The following is a 19,332-nucleotide window of genomic DNA, read 5'->3' as shown; positions in this document are numbered from 1 at the left end:
TGTGCGCGAGGCGTGTGTGAGGCTGCGCGGGCGGGGATGCTGCACATGCCAAGCCCACACTAAGGACACGCCGAGCCCACACTAAGGACATGCCAAGCCCACGCTAAGGATATGCCAAGGACCCGTCAAGCCCACGCTAAGGACACGCCAAGCCCACGCTGAGGACATGTCATGGCTGGGGGGTGCAGGCGTCCGGGTGGTGGGGGAGGGGCTCCCGCCGTTGTCATGGCAACCGGGGGGGTGGGGCGGCGACGACGCTGCCTGGGTCCCCTCGTTACACTGATGGGGGGGCGGGGTACCACCCCACCCCCCCGCCCTGCGGATGCTGGTTGCCATAGCAACGAGCCGGTTGCCGGGGCAACACTGCGCGGGGGAGTGGGGGAGGGGCACTGCGGCGGTCGCCATGGTAACACTGGAAAGGGGGAGGGGGAGGTGGCTCTTCCCCGCCCCCCGCCGCGGTTGCCGCGGTAACGGTGCTGCAGAGCGGTCGCCATGGCAACGGGGGGAGGGGCGCTGCGGAGCCGTCGCTATGGCAACAGCGCCTTGGTGATGGCGACCGGGGGAGAGGGGATCCGCGTCGCCCCTCCCCTCCTCAAAAAAAACGGACCCAGGGGTCCCGGTGTCCCCCCTCCCCACCTCAAAAGCGACCCATGTGCCCCCGCCCCTCCCCCATCTCCCAAAGGACCCAACCGGCCACGCCCCCTCTTCCCCCCCCCCCAAAAAAAAACAGGGGACCCAGGTGTGTCCCCTCCCCCACTAAAAGGACCCAGCCTCCTCTTGCCCCCTCACCCCCAAAAATGGACCCTCCCCCTCCCAGGACCCAACTGGCCTCGCCCCCCCTTGCCCCTCCCCCCACCCACGTGGCCGGGTTGAGCATTAACCAGCCGGGGCGGGGGGAGGGGGGGCGCAAAGGCCGGGCCGTGCTGTGGGGCAGGTGGGGGCTGGGAGGGGCGTTGGGGGGTAATTACGTGCCGGGGGCGGGGGGGCGGGATTTAGGGGGGTAGTTGGGGGGCGGTTGCGGGGCGGTTGCGGGGGAGAGGAGTAATTTGGGGGCGGGGGGGCGGTGTTGGGGGCAGGGAGGGGCGGTGAAGGGGCTCGGGGGGGCCGTTGGGAGGCTGGGGGTGCGGTTGGGGGCTGGGGTGGCAATTAAGGGGCTCAGGGGGGCAGCTATGGGGCAGGGGGGCACTTGGGGGGCTGGGGGGCAGTGAAGGCTCAGGAGGGCAGTTGTGGGGTGGGGGGGTAGCTGGGAGGCTGAGGGGGGCAATTAAGGGGCTCAGAGGGGCAGCTATGGGGCTTGGGGGGGCAGTTGGGAGGCTGGGGGGCAGTTATGGGGTGGGGGCAGTTGGGGGCTGGGGGGGTATTATGGGGCTGGGGGGGTAGTGAAGGGGCTCAGGAGGGCAGTTGGGGGGCTGGGGGTGCATTTGAGGGGTGGGGGGGTAGCTGGGAGGCTGAGGGGGGCAATTAAGGGGCTCAGAGGGGCAGCTATGGGGCTTGGGGGGGCAGTTGGGAGGCTGGGGGGCAGTTATGGGGTGGGGGCAGTTGGGGGCTGGGGGGGTATTATGGGGCTGGGGGGGTAGTGAAGGGGCTCAGGAGGGCAGTTGGGGGGCTGGGGGTGCATTTGAGGGGTGGGGGGGTAGCTGGGAGGCTGAGGGGGGCAATTAAGGGGCTCAGAGGGGCAGGGAAGGGGCTCGGGGGGGCAGTTGGGGGTTTGGGGGGGCAGTTATGGGGTGGGGGGACAGCTGGGAGGCTGAGGGGGGCAGTGAAGGGGCTTGGGGGCAGTTGGGGGCTGGGGTGGGAATTATGGGGCTGGGGGAGGTGGTTAAGGGGCTTGGGGGGCAGTTGGGGTGCTGGGGGGCAGTGAAGGGGCTCAGGGGGGCAGTTGGGGGGCTGGGGGGGGGAAGTTTGAGGGTGGGGGGCAGCCCCCCATGCCCTCTGACCTTTGACCCCGGCCCCCCAGCCATGGCGCAGGCAGAGGTCCCGCGGTGTCGCCGCGTGGGGATCCTGGGCTACGGCCAGTTGGGTACTGGGAGCACTGGGAAGGACTGGGGGGGGGGGGGACTGGCTGGGGCAATGAGTGGCGGGGGGGTTAATTGTGGGGGCTGGGGGTAATTGAGGGGTAGAATTTGGGGGCAATTAGGGTAATTGGGGGCAATTACGGTAATGGGGTAATTACGGTAATTGGAGGGGTACATGGGGGCAGGTAAGGGGTAATTACGGTAATTGGGACATGGGGGCTAAGGGGGGCAATGAAGGAGTAATTACGGTAATTGGGGGGTCACTGGGGCAACTGGGAAGACACTGGGGGGTAACTGGGGGCAAAGGGTGGGGTTGGAGGTTGGGGGGGGCAGTTTTGGGGTGTGGGGGGGTGACAGCTCGGTGCCCCCCCGGGCAGTTCTGGGGGACAGTGGGGGTGACAGCAGGGGGTGACGGGGGGGGTGACAGCAGGGGTGCCACCCGTGTCCCCCCAGGGCAGTTCCTGGCGGGGCAGCTGCTGGCGCAGGGCCCCCCCCTGGGCCTGGCTTTGGCCTTCGTGTGGGTGCGGGGGGAGGGGCGGCTGGAGGGGCTGCCCCCCGCCCTGCGCCTGCCCGACCTGCGCCTGCTCCCCCAGACGTGAGTGACCCCCCTGTCCTCCCCCGTCACCTTGTCACCCCCCCATTCCCCAGAGCCCTGACACACACCCCCGCCACCCCCAGGGCCCCTCGTATCACCCCCAGCGTCACCCCCGGGACCCCCAGTGTCACCCCCCCGTCACCCCCAGGACTTCAGTGTCACCTTGGGACCCCACATGTCACCCCCAGGACCCCAGTGTCATCCCCAGTGTCACCTTGGGACCTCCCATGTCACCTCTGGGACCCCAGTGTCACCCCTTGTGTCACCTTGGAACCCCAGCATCACCCCCTGTGTCAACCTCGGGACTCCAGTGTCACCCCCAGTGTCACCCCCTGTCACCCCCAGCGTCAACCTCAGGACTCCAGAGTCGCCCCCAGTGTCATCCCCCTGTCACCCCCAGGACCCCAGTGTCACCTTGGGACCCCCAGTGTCACCCCCAGGACCCCAGTGTCACCCCTAGTGTCACCCCCAGGACCCCAGTGTCACCCCCAGCACCCTGGTCTCATTGTGGGACCCCCAGTGTCACCCCCTGTCACCTTAGTGTCACCCCCCCATCACCCCCAGGACCCCAGTGTCATCCCAGTGTCACCCTGGGACCCCCCTATGTCACACACACCCCCCAGTGTCACCCCACTCCTGTGTCACCTTGGGACCCTCTGTGTCACCCCCAGCACCCCAGTGTCACCCTCAGTGTCACCTTGGGGCCCCTGATGTCACCCCCAGGACCCCAGTGTCACCCTCGGTGTCACCTTGGGGCCCCTCATGTCACCCCCGGGACCCCCCATGTCACCCCCAGGACACCAGTGTCACCCCCAGTGTCACCCTCGGGACCCGCGTGTTACCCTCCCACCCCAATGTCACCTCCCCAGACCCCTGTGACCCCAGAGTCTACATGTCCTGGTGCCACCCCTTGTCCCCAGGGTCCCCCTGTACCCCAGTGCCACCCCATGTCCTGGTGCCACCCCGTGTCCCCAGGGTCCCCCCACATCCCAGTGCCACCCCGTGTCCCCAGAGTCCCCAAGTCCTGGTGTCAACCCTTGTCCCCAGGGTCCCCCTGTACCCCAGTGCCACCCCACATCCCCAAGTCCTGGTGCCACCCCGTGTCCCCAGGGTCCCCAACATCCCAGTGCCACCCCATGTCCCCAGAGTCCCCGAGTCCTGGTGTCACTCCGTGTCCCCAGGGAGGTGGACCTGGTGGTGGAGGTGGCACATCCCTGCGTGGCCCAGGAGCATGGCGAGGACATCCTGGCCCACGCTGACTTCATGGTGGGGACATGGGACACGGGCTGGGGACAGCAGGGAGGTTGGGGACAGTGGGGGTGGGGTGGTGGGGACATGGGGACAGCAGGGAGGTTGGGGACAGCAGGGACAGGGTAGCACTGGGGACATGGGGACAGCAGGGAGGTTGGGGACAAGGGGGGCGGCGGGGTGGGGACATGGGGACAGCAGGGAGGTTGGGGACAACTGGGGACAGGGTGGCACTGGGGACATCGGGAGGTTGGGGACAATGGGTGTGGGGTGGGGGGGACATGGGGACAGCAGGGAGGTTGGGGACAATGTGGGTGGGGTGGTGGGGACATGGAGTCATGGGGAGGTTTGGGCCAGGAGGCTGGGACCACGGGGGCTGTGGGGACATTGGGGACCTTATTTGGGACCTTGGGGACCTTATTGGGGACCTTGGGGCGTGGTGGCCTGAGCCCTTGTCCCCAGCTGGGGTCCCCCACGGTGCTGGCGGACCCTGCGGTGGAGCAGCGGCTGCGGGGGGCGGCGGCGCGGGGGGGTCACACGCTCTATGTCCCCCGGGGCGCCCTGTGGGGCTGCGAGGACATTGCACGCATGGACCGGGCTGGCACGCTGGCTGTGAGCGGGGGACACGGGGGACACTGGGGGGTTATGTCACAGGACTGGGACACCAGGGGGTTTGGGGACACCATGGGGTGGGATGTCATGGGGTTGGGAACACCATGGGGCTGGGGACACTAAGGGGTTGGGGACACCAGGGAGTGGGATGTCACGGGGTCAGGGACACTAGGGGGTTGGAGACACCAAGGGGTGAGATGTCACGGGGTTGGGGACACCGGAGAGTTGGGGACACCAAAGGGTGACTGGCCTTGTGAACAGTGTTCAAAGTTGGGGACCTCGTCCACCTTTGGTGATCACACCTGGGTTTGGGGACAGTATCTGGCCTTGGGGACAGTGTCCAGCTTTGGGGACAGCATCTGGCCTTGGGGACAGTGTCCAGGTTTGGTGACCACACCTGGGTTTGGGGACTGTATTTGGCTTTGGGGGCAATGTCCAAGGTTGGGGACAGCATCTGGCCTTGGGGACAGTGTCCAGGTCTGGTGACCACACCTGGCCTTGGGGACAGTATTTGGCTTTGGGGACAATGTCCAAGGTTGGGGACAGTATCTGGCCCATGGCTGGCCTTCGGGGCCATTGCGGGGCCTGTTGGTGATAGTGCCCCACCGCCGCCAGGCGCTGAAGGTGACAATGACAAAGGCCCCACAGAGCTTCCGCCTGGAGGGGTGGCTGCAGGAGCGGCTGGTGGCAGCGGGGGGGACACGCACTGTCCTCTACGAGGGTCCTCTGCGTCCCCTCTGTCCCCTCGCCCCCAACAACGTCAACACCATGGCGGCCGCAGCGGTGGCCGCACCACACCTGGGCTTCGATGGCATCCAGGCCTGCTTGGTGGCTGACCCCAGGTGGGTGACAAGTGCCACCTCCCTGGGTCATGTCACACACCCCCCCCCCCGGTGTCACCCCCATCCCTCAGCACACAGTGACAAAGGAGGAGGGGGAATGGGGACCCACCCCGTGGTGTCCCCACAGTGTTCCCGACTGGCACATCGTGGAGGTGGAGGTGACAAGTGTTGGGGACAAGGGACGGGCGCTGAGTGTCACCAGCATCCGCCGTAATCCGGCGGCACCCGGTGCTGTCACTGGCAGTGCCACCCGTCACGCCTTCTGGAGCAGCCTGCTGGGTGGGTGTCCTGCGTGTCCCCTCCCCCCTGTGTCCCCAACCTCCCGTGTCTCCAACCCCCTGTATCCCCCCATATGTCCCCGTGTCCCCACATATGTCCCTGTGTCCCCCAGGGTCCTCTGTGCCCCCCCCCCCCCCATATGGCCCCAGTGCCCCCCCCTACATCTCCATGTCCCCTGTGTCCCCATATGTCCCCTTGTCCCCTCACGTCCCCCCTGTCCCCGTCGTGTCCCCTGTGTCCCATGTCCCCCCATATTGCCATGTCCCCAGTGTCTCCCCGTGTTCCCCCCATAGCTCCCCATGTCCCCAGTGTCCCCCTGTGTGTCCCCCATGTCCCCAGTGTCCCCCCTTATCTCCCTATAACCCCCATATATCCCCTTGTCCTCCCTGTCCCACCATATCCCGTGTCCCCCCATGTCCCCTTTGTCCCCCCCATGTCCCCAGTGTCCCCCGTGTCCCCTTACCTCCTCATAGCCACCCATATATCCCCTTGTCCCCCCATATCCCGTTTCCCCCATGTTCCCAGTGTCCCCTCATCCTCCCCAGTGTCCCCTTGTGTCCCCGCCATAGCTCCCCATGTCCCCAGTGTCCCCTCATGTCCCCTGTCCCCCCTAATCTCCCCATATATCCCTGTGTCCCCCCATGTCCCCAGTGTCCCCCTGTGTCCCTTCCATGTCCCCAGTGTCCCCCCTTACCTCCCCATAGTCCCCCATATATCCCCTTGTCCCCCCTGCCCCCCCATATCCTGTGTCCCCCCATGTCCCCAGTGTCCCCTCATGTCCTCTCTAGCCCCCCATGTCCCCTGTCCCCCCATGTCACCCCGGTCACTCTGTGTCTGTTCCCCCACAGCCTGCCACGGACATGGTGGATGTGTCCAGCTCTGCTGAGGCCACCAGGCTGGGGACAGCAGGGGACACCAGGGGAGAATGACAGGGACACTGGGGGACAGCAGGGGACACTCAGGACAGGCTGGGGGCAGGCCAGGGACACTGGGGGACAACTGGGGACAAGCAGGGACAGGCCAGGGATGGTGGGGGAACAACTGGGAGAGGCTGGGGACAGTGGGAGGCACCCAGGACAGGCAGGGGACAGGCCGGGGACAGTGGGGGAAGGCCAGGGACATCCAGGGACAGGCTGGGGACAGCAGGGGACAGGCAGGGGACACTCAGGACAGGTTGGGGACAGGCCAGGGACACGGGGGGACACTGGGAGACAACTGGGAGAGGCTGGGGACAGCAGGGGACACTGGGGACAGGCCAGGGACACCCAGGACAGGGCAGGGAGAGCGGGGGACAGCAGGGGACAGGGCAGGGAGATAAGGGGACACTCGGAACAGGCTGGGGACAGGCCAGGGACAGTGGGGTGACAACTGGGAGAGGCGGGGGACAGGCCAATGACAACTGGGGACAGGCCAGGGCCACTGGGGGACAACTGGGGACACACAGGGACAGGCGGGGCCCATTAAAGGCGACATCGCCTTCACCGCGTCGGCTGCGCCTCATCAATGCGGCGGGAAAGAGGGAAGGGCGCGGGGCATGACGGGAGGAAGGTCAGGCCTCGCCGCCTGGCCGGAGCGCGGCGCAAGGCACGCCGGGAAGGAGGGCAGCGGCCCCAGCCTGGCTGGGGAGGGGGCGGGCGCAAGGCACGGCGGGAGGGGGGTCAGCGGCCGCCTAGGTCGGAAGCCGCGGTGTACGCCGGGAGCCGCGGTGCACGCCGGGAGCCGTAGTTCCGGCCTGCCGTGGTGGCCGGAGGGGGTTGCGCGGCCGCCAGCAGTCCCGGAGGAACGGCGGGGTGTGCTGGGGCGGCCCAGGGGGGTCTCGGGAGGGTCCCGGGGGTCCTGGGGGAGCCGGAGGGGAGCGGGGAGCGCCGAGGAGAGCCTGGAGGCCCGACGGGGCCTGGCTGCACCCTGGAATGGCCTGGAGGGTGCTGGGGGAGGGGTGTCCGGAGGGCCTTTGTGGGCCCCGGGGGTGTCCGTAGGGAGCTGGAGGATGTTTGGGGCCCTGGGGTGTGGTTTTGGGGGGATAGAAGGTGTCCCGAGGGTTTAAGGGGGGCTGGGAGTGTCGGGGAGGTGCAGGAGGGGCTGGGGGGTGTCGGGGGCTGTCTGGAGAGTCTGTGTGTATGTGCGTGGGGTGGGGCAGAGGGGCTGGAGGTGCTGGGGCTGTTTGCCAGAGGCTGGAGGGGTTTTGGGGGGTCCCTGAGGGGTGTAGAGAGGGGTCTGGGGGTCGTAGAATGTGTGGAGGAGGGGGAGCAAAGAGGGGGTCCTGGAGGTACTGGGGCTGGGGTGTTGGGGGTGCAGGGCCTTGGAAGTCTCAGGGGAGGCCAGAGGTACCTTTGGAAGGGAGGGGCTGAGGGGTACAGGGAGGGTGCTGGGAGGCTTTGGGGGACTGTTTGGGGGTGCCTGAGGGATCTTGGGGAGCCTGACAGGGGGCTGGGGGGGGGCATGTAGGAAGGGGGGCACCTGGTGGCTATTTTGGGGGTTCCTGGGGGGGGCGCTTGGTGATGCAGGGGGGTGCCTGGGGGTTTTGGGGAACCCAAAGGGTCTTGGGGAGCCTGAGGGGTTGCTGGGGGGATCTTAGGGGTGTCGTGAGGGGAGCAGGTGGGTGTCGGGAAGGTCTTGGGGACCTGAGGGGTCCTGGGGAGAGCAGGGGGATGTCAGGAAGATCTAAGGGACCTGAGGGATATTGGTGAAGCCTGGAGGGTGCAAGAGGCGGGGCTGGAAGGTTTGGGGGGTCCTGGGGGGGATTTGGGGAGGGGTGGGGGCCACAGAGGGGGGCTGAGAGATTTGAGGGGTGCTGGGGGGTGTGTGCTGGTATTTGGGGATGCCACCAGTTGCTCCCCACCCCCTCCAAATCCCCCGGGGGGAATTTTGATGGTGCCAACCTGAGCTGACCCCCCCCTCCTTTTCACCCCACAGGCAGCCAGGGACACCCCCCCCCGACCCAAGGGCCATGTCAGGCCCCCCCCTCCCATCACCATCGGCAGCGGGGGGGCCGGCAGGGCTGTACCATGAACGGCAGCGCCTGGAGCTCTGTGCTGTTCACGCGCTCAACAATGTCCTGCAGCGACCCTGCTTCACCCAGGAGGCTGCAGATGAGATCTGCAAGAGGCATGTGGCACCCATCCATTCCCCCCCCTCCCTGTTTTTTAATTAGTTTGGGTATTTTCCTTATTTGTTGAATATTTCTTGTGGTAGGTTGGCACCCAATGCCCACCTCAACCCACACCGCAGCCTCCTGGGCACTGGCAACTACGACGTCAACGTCATCATGGCTGCACTGCAGAGCCTGGAGCTGGCGGCCGTTTGGTGGGACAAACGCCGGTGCGACCCCCTCCCCATGCCACCCCCCACACGATTTTTATTTTTCTGCCTCTTCCTCTTCACCTTTTTTTTAAAAATTATTTATTTTGATTTGGTTTTTCTCCCCCCTCCCACCGGCAGGTCGCTGGAGCGTCTGGCGCTGGGTCAGATCCTGGGATTCATCCTCAACGTCCCCTCTCACGTCTCGCTGGGTTTTGTGGCATTGCCGTTACGCCGTAAGCACTGGTTAGCCGTCCGGCAACTTCGCGGTACCTACTACAACCTCGATTCCAAACTCCGGGCACCCGTCGCCATCGGCGGCGAGGCTGAGCTGAGGTAGGAAACCCCACTGGGTGCCGCTGGGTGCCACCAATGGAGACACGGGTGCCACCTCCGCCTCTTCCCCTCTGGCAGGGCCTTCCTGCGGGATTTCCTCTCCCAAGGGCTCTGCGAGGTTTTCCTAGTCGTGCCGCGTGCCGTGGAGGAAGCCGGCGCCTGGTTGAGCCCCGAGTGACTTGTCACGTGCTAAATGGGTGACGCCGACGGGTGACACTGCTGTGGGCACTGCCCTTTTTGGGGTGAAACCGCCACGCTTTGGGTCTTTAGCTAGGCACAGCTCATCCAGGGCAGGGGGGATTGTTACGAGATGAAGCTGGATGGTTTTGGGGCGCCATGGGGACCCCAGAGCTGGCACCCACTGTCACCGTGCTGCTGCGGTGCTTCAGCTCCCTGATTTTGCCCCCATTTTGCATGTGGGTTTTGCCTCCCTCTGTCACCGGGATTCCCCTGCAGGTGCGTGTGTCGTAGCAGGGTGACGGGGGGTGTCATGCGTGTGCATGAGCGGTGTCCTGTGCACGTCACAGGCCGGTCATGTGTGTAGCGCTGTGCTTGTGCACGTCACCCTCCCGCTGTCCCTGTCGCGTGCCCTCACGTGTGTCACATCCCAGTTGTTGCGTGTCGCCTGCCTCTGGTACACCTTTCCTGGCTCTGCGGGGTCGTGGCTCCAGCATTGTGGCTGCATCTGGAGCCGGATTAATTATTCCCAGCCCTTCCCGGTGCTGGATTTCAGCCCGTGGCGCCGCGTCCCCTGGCTTGATCTCAGGGTGCACGCAGCACTTCAGTAGGCTTAATTACCCACAAAAAGGTGATTAAAACTGTCGGTTTACAACTTTGTGTCTCCGCCGCAGTCCTTGGGGCTCACACGGTCGCCCCTCTTTGGGGGGTGGGCTCAGCTGGGGCTGAGTGATCCCCCAACTCCCCCCAATTTAACAACCTGGAAGGGGCAGCCCGGCTCGGCCGGGATTCCCTGGCTGCGGGGAGCAGCTTAAAGGAAGGTTTTAACCCCGGTGATGAAATGGGGGGGGTCTGGCGCTCGGGGGGCAGCCACAGAGGCCGGGGGTCCCGGGGAAGGGCTGCGGGGCCGCTCCCGCTGCGCTGCGGCGGCTCCAAAGCGACCGCGCTGATTGGTTCACTCCCACAACGTGGCCAGCCAATGGCTGCACGCCGTCTGGATCCGCCTCCTCGCCTTAGCTAAAGGGCTGCGGGAAGGCGGCTGGCGCTACCGTGAGTCCCGGCGCTCCCTGGTGGTCTAGTGGTTAGGATTCGGCGCTCTCACCGCCGCGGCCCGGGTTCGATTCCCGGTCAGGGAAAGCACCTTTTCCTAGCTATTTTTTTTTTTATTTTAAAATTTATATTTTTCACCCACACGCGACTGTTCACACACACCTCACAGCGGCACCGCGGGGTCTCCTCCCTCGGTAATCGCAGGTGAGATTTGCAAGCCGCTTTTTTTTTTTTTTTTAACAACAACAACAAAAAAAGGGAGATAATAAAACATATCACGTATCGCGATAAATACACGATAGGGGAGGCACCGCTGGGATTCGAACCCAGGATCTCCTGTTTACTAGACAGGCGCTTTAACCAACTAAGCCACGGCGCCCCGCGCTGGCTGTAATCGCCCTCGCCCTCCATCTCTGCCAGCCGCCGGTGTCCCCACGCGTGTCCCCGCTCCCTCCACGCTTCCTGCGGCTCCCCGCGGTTCTGTCAGGCTCCACAGTAGCTGCATGGGGGGGAGGGGCGGCAGAGTCGGCCGGGGGCCTGGAGTAGGTTGAGAGGTGCCGGGCACAGGCTGTTATCTGTCCCTTCCTCGTTAGTATAGTGGTGAGTATCCCCGCCTGTCACGCGGGAGACCGGGGTTCGATTCCCCGACGGGGAGGCTGCAGTCTTTTACCTTTTTTTCTCCTTCATTTTCCCCTTTCCCCCCTCGACAAACCCTTTCGGAACCGCCTTTAGTGCATTCCCAGCGGATTTTTCCAACACTCCCCCATAACCTCCCCCGCGGATCGCCCCGACCGTATTTTCCCTTTATTTCTGAGGGGGAAATCCCCCAATAAATAGGATTTTTCAGCCGTTTTATCCCCACTGACTCTCACTGGGGAGGCTGAGTCGTGCTGAGCGCGGCCGGCTGATCTGGGAGGGAATCACTACGCGGGCTGTGCTCCAGGATTGATAGGAATCCCGCAAAACCGATCAAAAAACCTAAAAATAGTAATAAAAGAGTATTAAAACAACGCTAACTGACGTTTGCCACACACGCAACCACCGCGGAACGAGTGTGGCGGTGCCTTAGCGGGGCCATAGCCCGTGACCCGCGGACCTGAGGTGGAACCGCGCGCAGCGCGCTGCCGCCCCGCCTACTAGCACCGACCAATCGCGTCGCTCCCCTCACCCACCAATCAGAACGCACCTTTGCAGTTTAAACCGATGGGTTCGGCACCAAAGCGGGAGTGTCTGCCCCTGCCCGTTATAGGCATCCCCTGGATCCAACCGCTAGATCCTGGTGGCTTTTTAGGGCCTAATTCTCCGCTCTCCCACCCTGAATGTCCTGGGTACGGTGCTGCCGCGGGGATCGGGTTTGTTATTCCAGCGCTGTGCTCCAGTTAAGCACCCATGGAGCAAGCAGGGATCTGCGCTCTCCCCTGTTTTGCAGGTTCCTCCGGCTGAAGCCCTCGGCAATCCTGTTGGATTGAGCAGGAGCTTGGGCTGAGCCCTTTAGATCCCTTCCAACCTTGATCGACTTTGTGAAGGTCTCAGGGCAGCCACCCGTGTGCCATGGAAGCGCTGGATGCTTGTACAATAAATTGTGTTCAGGAAGGAGAGTAATTGATTAAACTTAGTTTGGGGGTGGGGGGCCTTTGTCCTTGGGGGGTGGCCCTGTTCTCAGTGGGGGGCCTTGAGGACGTGAGGGAAATGCAGAAGAGGAAAAGAAAAAATAATTTGGAGGTGAGGAGAGCAAGAAAATGCAATTAGCAGAGGATGGTTTCGATCCATCGACCTCTGGGTTATGGGCCCAGCACGCTTCCGCTGCGCCACTCTGCTTCTTGTGGCAGTGGTGTTTTATTTTGTACTGATAACATGAATTGGAAAAGTTCCCACTCGCAGCTCGGCTGGAGCGGAGAGCCCTTGGCAGAAAGGCCCTAAGTGGATGGCTGAAGGCCGCGAATTTTCGGGGCGGCAGGCAAAAATAAATCAGGTTAGAGGGGCGTCACGTCCTTACCCCCCAACTACCCTGGGGACCCACCCTCAATAAAAAAAAAAACCAACCAAAAAATCCCAACCAAAAACAGGGAGAGGGTACCCCAGCCCCCGCTGGAGATGCCGGGGATTGAACCCGGGACCTCATACATGCGAAGCATGCGCTCTACCGCTGAGCTACATCCCCTGCTGACGCTACTCGCCCGCCGCCACCCTTGGCGCCGCCTTCCTGGGTTGAAGCTCCGCCCCCTCACCCCGCCCCTTCCTTTAGGCCCTCCCACGGTTACTGCGCCCCATGGTGGCACGGGCGGAAGGCGCAACAGACAGACGAGGTGGCCGAGTGGTTAAGGCGATGGACTGCTAATCCATTGTGCTCTGCACGCGTGGGTTCGAATCCCATCCTCGTCGAGGAGTTTAGATTTTGATCTTCCCTTGGCCACCCCAATTCCATTGCCTTTTTGCGCCCCTCGCACCTTCCCTCCCCCCCCCCCTTCCCGCCCCACTCCCTTTTCTTTTAACAAGTGGTTTTGGGGCCCCGCACAGTCCCACAGATGAGCAATCCCCCTGTACGTGCTCCCTGCCATTCTTACTTGCCCCCTCCAATTTTTTTGTCCCCCTCCCCGCAATTTTCAGCCCCCCTCCTGTTGCAGGAAGGCCCCCCCCCGTGCAATTTTCCAAGCCCCCTCTGTTTAATTTTTTGCAGGATATGGGGAGGGACACCCACCTTGCAGGTGGTGAGGCACCGTGCTAACCCCCACCCCCCCTTCTATTGCAGGTGCAGGACTCCCCCCGATGCAATTTTCAAAGCCCTTCCCCCCCCCCCCCCCTCCAAATTTGCACCGGGCAGCTCATCCCAGCGAGTGCCCGGGGTCGGGAGTGGCGGCGGGGCCGGCCGGCACGCGCGTCTCTGTGGCGCAATCGGTTAGCGCGTTCGGCTGTTAACCGAAAGGTTGGTGGTTCGATCCCACCCAGGGACGCGTTTAATTTTTTTTTGTTTTTTTCCACCTGTGTTTTATTTTTGGAAGCGGAGGACATGAATTGAAGCGCGGTCGCGTTGTCATGTTCCCGGTGGAGCAAACGGGGCTGGAAAAACGGGTGAAGCGGGGAAAAAAAGTGAGGTGGGAAGAGGGGAAAAAAAGCAGGTTTGCATTGGCCGGGAATCGAACCCGGGCCTCCCGCGTGGCAGGCGAGAATTCTACCACTGAACCACCAATGCCCCGATGAGCGTCTTCTAAGTGACCACAAACCAAGGAGGTTCACCCCCGAGCGGCCCCACGACGCATAAACTCTGTTTATTTACAAGGGGTGACCCCGTGCTAATTAAGAAGCCCACCTAATTTCGGATTAATAGCAATCAGCGGCGGAATAGGCTCTTCCCTTGGGCTGCGCGCTCCCACCGCCCGCCATTTGAATTTCGCGCGCCCAGCGCTGATTGGCCGCAGCGGGAGGGTAGGCGGGGCCAGTCCTGGGGGCAGAGCAGGGACCGAGCGGCTCCGGGGCCGCCCCAGAGCCCGGGACCCGTCGCCGGGGTCCCCCGGGGCTGCCTTTGCCCCCCACCAGTGCGGCACCGAGCCTGCCCGGGGCCCAGCGCGGTCCCTACGGTGCGCGGCGGCATCCAAACGCCGCTATCCGATTGGCTGTTACTCAAGGCGCTGAGCGTCCAATTGGCTCAGCGTCCAATCAGAACGCTCTATTTCGAGCCGGGCTATTTGCATGCGCGGGGTCTCACCGCCCGGCGCGCTGTGCGCTGCTTCAGCCAATGGGAGTGCGCGACGTACGAATCCCTCATTTGCATAACGCCGCTATAAAAGCGGCGCCGCCCGCCCGGCACTTCACTCCGTTGTGCGGGGAGGCTGCAGCGGTTGCGGGGAGCGTTGGCTGAGAGCGCGATGCCGGAACCGGCGAAATCGGCGCCCGCCCCTAAAAAGGGCTCCAAGAAAGCGGTGACCAAGACCCAGAAGAAGGGGGACAAGAAGCGGCGGCGCAGCCGTAAGGAGAGTTACTCCATCTACGTCTACAAAGTGCTGAAGCAGGTGCACCCTGACACCGGCATCTCTTCCAAGGCCATGGGCATCATGAATTCTTTTGTCAACGACATCTTTGAGCGCATCGCGGGGGAGGCGTCCCGCCTGGCTCACTACAACAAGCGCTCCACCATCACCTCCCGGGAGATCCAGACGGCCGTGCGGCTCCTGCTGCCTGGTGAGCTGGCCAAACATGCCGTCTCCGAGGGCACCAAGGCCGTCACCAAATACACCAGCTCCAAGTAGAACGGCCGCAGCCGCCTGCAGGACCCCGCCCGGCCCAACTCAACCCAACGGCTCTTTTCAGAGCCCCCCACCTTCCTCCTAAAGAGCTGATATTGCTGCTGAGACACCCCCTTTGCAGGGATCTTTACAGTTTGTATGTCGCGTGGGGTGTTGCGATAGCGCCTGGATACTTTAAAATCCTTCTAAAATTTATAGGTTTTGAGGTTTTTAGCCAACAAACGTCGTGAAGGGGGTTATTTTCCCCCTCTATCATCCCTGGTGGGGGTTACCCGTCGGCGATGCCGCTTTTCCCCTTCAAACCGTTGCTCCGTTCTGATTGGTCCGCCTGGACGCGAACGTCACGGCGGCGCGAGCCGCAGCGCGGGTTTCCCTCTGGTCCGCATCGGGGTTAGAGAAACCCTGTGGGGCGGGGTCTCCGCGCCCATTTCGGGCGTGGGGCTGCGCGGCAGGGAGCGTCCCGCTGTCCCCCCGCCCCCGACGCGCAGAGGGGAGCGGTCGGTGTCCGTAGGTGGGGGTTGTGCGTTACTTACGCCCCCGCGTGGTGCCTGAGCGGGGGTTACGCTCCGGATTGCGCCGCTCAAAAGGCTTTGCGGGTAACCTGGCGTCTGCGGGGGTTCGAGGGTGGAACTGAGGCTCTTCTGGACTCTTCAAACGCTGTAGCGCTGTAAAAAAAGTTGAGTTTTAATATAAAAAGCCTTAATAAGAGAGGCTTCAGTACTAGCGCTGAGGTGTGTGTGGGGGGGGAGTGACCCCCGCACCTTATTTTCTGTCTTTTCCTTAATAATTAGTTTTTTAATAAGTAATTGGGACATGCTCTTCCCGCGTGGGGGCGACGTGCCTGACTTTTAGTGGCGTTATCGCGTTTGGGGTCTCGCTGGAGACACTTTGGCCCGCAGCGGTGGCGCCCGCCGTGGCTCCAAAACACCACGGATCCAAACGGCGCTCGGCCACTGGCTGAGTCGAGACAGCAGCGACCAATCAGACGCGGGCTTCGGAGCCTCTGGAGTGGCGTGGTCAGAGGTGCCGCGCAGGGGCTGTATCAACCAATGGGAGGACGTGGATTGGAACCTTCATTTGCATAAGGCCAAGCGGTTCACCGCTGGAGGTACCCGCCGGCCCCGAGGCGGGGAGGCGGTGACAGAGGCCGCGAAGGGCGACGAGAAGCGGCTGCTCCTCCTCCTCCGGCGGACTGAGCAGTTGCGCCTCGACCTCCTCCATCGCCGGCACCAAAGGAGGGGGCCCGGCTGTAGCTTGCGCCCTCAACACAGCGCTTCTGGGAGGCAGCCGCTTCTTAAAGCTGCGCGATTTATTGAAGTCACTTTCAAGTGTTATAAAAAAACAAGTCTGGGGGTATTTTTCACCTAGAAATGTATTGAATTTTCAGGTGTTTCTAGGTAACACCTCTTTTAACCAAGCTACCTGCTCTGAATTAACACCTTGCCTGATCAGAGCCCTTCTCACGTTGTGTTGGGAAATGTCTCCTTGTATGGCCTCTTTTGTGGGCAAAGCTCATCTCCACAGTACTTGTATATTTTCATTCCTCCTCTTTTTGGAGTTAAGGCATTTTGAGATGATGGTCCTTCATCCTGTTTTTGAGCCCCGATGCCCCCACCATGGATTAAAACCTGGGTCAGGAATTAATGCTTGTTAACACCAGCACCCCTCCTGCTCCTCCAGCCCTTTTCCTGAAGCAGTGGGTGGCTCTGAAAAGAGCCTTTGGGTTTCAAAATCAAACAAAAACCTCCAGGTTTTAGCTTTGAGTGGCTTGTCCTGCTGTGTCACTTGCCCTTGGCCTTATGGCTCTCCGTCTTCTTTGGCAGCAGCACAGCCTGGATGTTGGGCAGAACACCCCCCTGCGCGATGGTGACCCCCCCAAGCAATTTGTTGAGCTCCTCATCATTGCGCACAGCCAGCTGGAGGTGCCGGGGGATGATCCGTGTTTTCTTGTTATCCCGCGCAGCGTTACCTGCCAGCTCCAGAATCTCAGCTGTCAGGTACTCCATCACTGCAGCCAGATATACGGGGGCTCCGGCGCCCACCCGCTCGGCATAGTTACCCTTCCGCAGCAGGCGGTGAACGCGGCCTACAGGGAACTGGAGGCCGGCGCGGGACGAGCGGGACTTTGCCTTAGCCCGGGTTTTGCCCCCCTGTTTCCCCCTGCCCGACATCACCACTCGCTCCACTACCGGCACTGCTACCCCCCCCACCGCCGCCCTGCCTCTTATACCCCGCCGCGGATCGAAACGCTTCCTTCCCATTGGCTTCTCCCCCCCCCCCCCGCAGGAGAACCAATAGAACAGAGCGAACTTCTGACCAATAGGAGCTCGAGATTTGGATCCGCTTCATTTCCATGCGGGCCGTGGCCAATCAGCGAGGTGGACGATGGGGCGGAGAGGTTATAAAGAGATGCCGGGAGGCGGCTCTGCTGAGCGGCGGGTTAAACGCCTCGCTCGCTCCGTCCAGCCGTCTGTGATGCTTATCAGCAATTTTTTTTAATCTAGTAAATTAATTTTTAAAATATTAATAGTTCAGTGCAAGGCTGATGTGGGGCTAAGGGCCAACGGCTGGCTCCCTCTCTCCCCCCACGGGGACTTTCAAAGCGTAGGCGGTGATACAGGCGATGGTATGGACGCTGATTGGCCACGCTGCTGGCTGGCAGCCTTCCCATTGGTCCGCGGGGGAGAAGAGGACCTGGGGGGGGCAGTTCTCACTCAGGTCCGCCCTCAACTGTACCAACGGCACTCCGCTGCCCCGCGGCTGCGGGTTCCCCCCCCCCCCCCATCACCTCCAAATCCTTAAAAATGGCCATTTTTACCCCCAGAACCCCCTTTTTTCTCCCCGACCTGGGTGTTCCAGCCCTCCCCCTGCAGTTGCGGCCCATGGGGAGGTGCCGGGCGGCTGCCGGCAGGAGCCCGGATAGCTCAGTCGGCAGAGCATCAGACTTTTAATCTGAGGGTCCAGGGTTCAAGTCCCTGTTCGGGCGGACGCACCCGTACTTTTTTTCCCCTTCCCCTGATCACCCTCCCCCTCCCCAGGCTCCACCCTCCCTATCCCCCCTCGGGGCTCGGGTGGTTTTTGTTGGTTTTTTTTTTTCCCGCGGCGGAGGCGGCGCGCAGGCGTGTGGGTGCGATGGCGGTGCCCGGCCGGGCTGGTCCCATGGTGTAATGGTTAGCACTCTGGACTCTGAATCCAGCGATCCGAGTTCAAATCTCGGTGGGACCTTCCTTTTGCGCCGCGGTCACCCTGGGTGTGCACCTCCCCCCGCCGGGGGCGGGGATCCCTGGGGGACAGGGAAGGCGGGGGGTCCCTGCCCCGTGTCCCACACCGCAGGGGGACACCCTTTTAGGGACTCTGTGCCCCAAAGGGTGTCACTCCCGCAGGTATGAAGTGAGTCGCTGTAAACGTGACACACCCCCACACCCCACACCCCCCCCCTCACTGGGGACCCTGCGTGGCATCCCCTGTGGGACCCCCGCCCCCACTGAGGACGCTGTGTGGCATCCCCTGTGTGATACACCCCCCCCAGGGACCCTGTGTGACATCCCCTGCGTGGCATCTCCTGTGGGACCCCTCCCCCTACTGGGGACCCTGTGTGGCGTCCCCTGTGTGATCCCCCCCACTGGGGACCCTGCGTGGCGTCCCCTGCATGACACCCTCCCCTGGGGGCCCTGTGTGACCCCCCCACGTGTGACATCCCTTGTGGAACCCCCCCACTGGGGACCACTTGTGACATCCCACCCGTGACATCTGTCACAGATCACGTGTGATCTTGTACATGTGACACCCTCCCCTCCCCCTTTGGGGACTGTGCGTGACATCCTGGGGGGGGTGTGTCAGTGTGACACCGCGTTGGGGACGGCGTGTGACCACCCACTATGGTCACTGTGTGGCACCCAAAGGGGTTGTGACACCCCATCAGGGACCACCTAGGAAGTCCCTAGTGTCCGCCACCCTCCTTGGGGACCCCAAGTGCCACCTGGAGGGGGAGGTGACCTCACATTACCCTGTCCCCCAGGGGAAGGGAAAGTGACTCTGCAGCCTGGGCTCTCCCAGTGCCTCCCAGTCCCACTGCCACCGCAGGAGGATGTGACTCCTCCTGCCCCACGTCCCAGATGATGGTGACCCTCCTCCTCACCGAGTGATTGGGCACGAAGGGACCACCACACCCAGAGGTTTGGTGGCCCTGGGCAGGGGGACGGGACCCCCAACCAGCCCCAGGTCCCTTGCTGATGGCACAGGACAGGGGACAGGGACAGGTGTGGGGACAGGAGACCCTCATCACCCCCCAAAAATTAATCTCCTTCAGGGCAACCCCAAAGCAGGACCTCACCAGTGGGGACAACCAGACCCAGGTCAACCCCAGCACCCATCCCCTCACCCCAACCCAAAGTCCCCTCACCGTGAGACTGCTTTGGCTCCAGTGTTCCCAACCCCAGCAAACGATGACCCCAAAATTACAAAATCTGGAGCAAAGGGCAATGCCCGGCGCATTTCACCCAAGTTTTCCACCAGCTGCCAAAAAAATATTTGATCCTCGGGATTATTTTATAGTGTGTAAACACCCGGGCTTGCAAATCGGAGGCAAAGGTGAACCACGCGGCGCCGCAGCCGCGCCAAACCCGTCGGGTTCTTTCTGT

The 19,332-nt window shown here is 62.9% G+C and overlaps 4 protein-coding genes and 10 non-coding genes across 15 annotated transcripts; 9 read left to right on the top strand and 5 right to left on the bottom strand.

Annotated features, from left to right (window-relative positions):
• The first annotated feature begins 898 nt into the window (after positions 1 to 898).
• ASPDH (aspartate dehydrogenase domain containing) lies at positions 899 to 7,072 on the top strand. The gene is made up of 8 exons (XM_037388553.1): positions 899 to 934; positions 1,958 to 2,020; positions 2,469 to 2,610; positions 3,792 to 3,876; positions 4,321 to 4,470; positions 5,086 to 5,312; positions 5,440 to 5,591; positions 6,440 to 7,072. Exons 2-8 carry the CDS (start codon positions 1,960 to 1,962, stop codon positions 6,475 to 6,477), a joined length of 855 nt encoding a protein of 284 aa, XP_037244450.1. The 5' UTR covers positions 899 to 934; positions 1,958 to 1,959; the 3' UTR covers positions 6,478 to 7,072.
• JOSD2 (Josephin domain containing 2) lies at positions 5,478 to 10,056 on the top strand. 2 transcript variants are annotated; one of them, XM_037388570.1, is made up of 5 exons: positions 5,478 to 5,591; positions 8,505 to 8,696; positions 8,784 to 8,909; positions 9,030 to 9,224; positions 9,303 to 10,056. In XM_037388570.1, exons 2-5 carry the CDS (start codon positions 8,539 to 8,541, stop codon positions 9,400 to 9,402), a joined length of 579 nt encoding a protein of 192 aa, XP_037244467.1. In that variant the 5' UTR covers positions 5,478 to 5,591; positions 8,505 to 8,538; the 3' UTR covers positions 9,403 to 10,056. The 2 variants fall into 2 exon arrangements, with proteins under 2 accessions (XP_037244467.1, XP_037244468.1); XM_037388571.1 differs by lacking the exon at positions 5,478 to 5,591 and adding an exon at positions 7,169 to 7,383.
• Positions 10,057 to 10,465: 409 nt separating this feature from the next.
• TRNAE-CUC lies at positions 10,466 to 10,537 on the top strand. Its single transcript has one exon. It is a non-coding gene; the product is annotated as a tRNA-Glu (tRNA).
• A 219-nt stretch (positions 10,538 to 10,756) lies between these two features.
• TRNAT-AGU lies at positions 10,757 to 10,830 on the bottom strand. Its single transcript has one exon. It is a non-coding gene; the product is annotated as a tRNA-Thr (tRNA).
• A 204-nt stretch (positions 10,831 to 11,034) lies between these two features.
• Positions 11,035 to 11,106, top strand: TRNAD-GUC. The gene has a single exon. It is a non-coding gene; the product is annotated as a tRNA-Asp (tRNA).
• Positions 11,107 to 12,197: 1,091 nt separating this feature from the next.
• Positions 12,198 to 12,269, bottom strand: TRNAM-CAU. Its single transcript has one exon. It is a non-coding gene; the product is annotated as a tRNA-Met (tRNA).
• A 271-nt stretch (positions 12,270 to 12,540) lies between these two features.
• Positions 12,541 to 12,612, bottom strand: TRNAA-CGC. Its single transcript has one exon. It is a non-coding gene; the product is annotated as a tRNA-Ala (tRNA).
• A 139-nt stretch (positions 12,613 to 12,751) lies between these two features.
• On the top strand, positions 12,752 to 12,833 carry TRNAS-GCU. Its single transcript has one exon. It is a non-coding gene; the product is annotated as a tRNA-Ser (tRNA).
• A 495-nt stretch (positions 12,834 to 13,328) lies between these two features.
• TRNAN-GUU lies at positions 13,329 to 13,402 on the top strand. Its single transcript has one exon. It is a non-coding gene; the product is annotated as a tRNA-Asn (tRNA).
• A 168-nt stretch (positions 13,403 to 13,570) lies between these two features.
• On the bottom strand, positions 13,571 to 13,641 carry TRNAG-GCC. The gene has a single exon. It is a non-coding gene; the product is annotated as a tRNA-Gly (tRNA).
• Positions 13,642 to 14,250: 609 nt separating this feature from the next.
• LOC119148435 (histone H2B 5) lies at positions 14,251 to 14,887 on the top strand. Its single transcript, XM_037388576.1, has one exon. It carries the CDS (start codon positions 14,315 to 14,317, stop codon positions 14,693 to 14,695), a length of 381 nt encoding a protein of 126 aa, XP_037244473.1. The 5' UTR covers positions 14,251 to 14,314; the 3' UTR covers positions 14,696 to 14,887.
• LOC119148434 (histone H2A type 2-like) lies at positions 14,866 to 16,985 on the bottom strand. Its single transcript, XM_037388574.1, has 2 exons — positions 16,662 to 16,985; positions 14,866 to 15,357 (listed from the first exon to the last, which is right to left on the bottom strand). The coding sequence occupies exons 1-2, from the start codon at positions 16,951 to 16,953 to the stop codon at positions 15,218 to 15,220; spliced, it is 432 nt and encodes a 143-aa protein (XP_037244471.1). The 5' UTR covers positions 16,954 to 16,985; the 3' UTR covers positions 14,866 to 15,217.
• A 620-nt stretch (positions 16,986 to 17,605) lies between these two features.
• Positions 17,606 to 17,678, top strand: TRNAK-UUU. The gene has a single exon. It is a non-coding gene; the product is annotated as a tRNA-Lys (tRNA).
• Positions 17,679 to 17,845: 167 nt separating this feature from the next.
• TRNAQ-CUG lies at positions 17,846 to 17,917 on the top strand. Its single transcript has one exon. It is a non-coding gene; the product is annotated as a tRNA-Gln (tRNA).
• The last annotated feature ends 1,415 nt before the right edge of the window (positions 17,918 to 19,332 follow it).

This window comes from Falco rusticolus, chromosome 5 (assembly GCF_015220075.1).
Source record: "Falco rusticolus isolate bFalRus1 chromosome 5, bFalRus1.pri, whole genome shotgun sequence".
Taxonomy (NCBI): Eukaryota; Metazoa; Chordata; class Aves; order Falconiformes; family Falconidae; genus Falco; species Falco rusticolus.
Note: the sequence above shows the minus strand (reverse complement) of the source record. Positions and strands in the feature narration are given on the sequence as shown.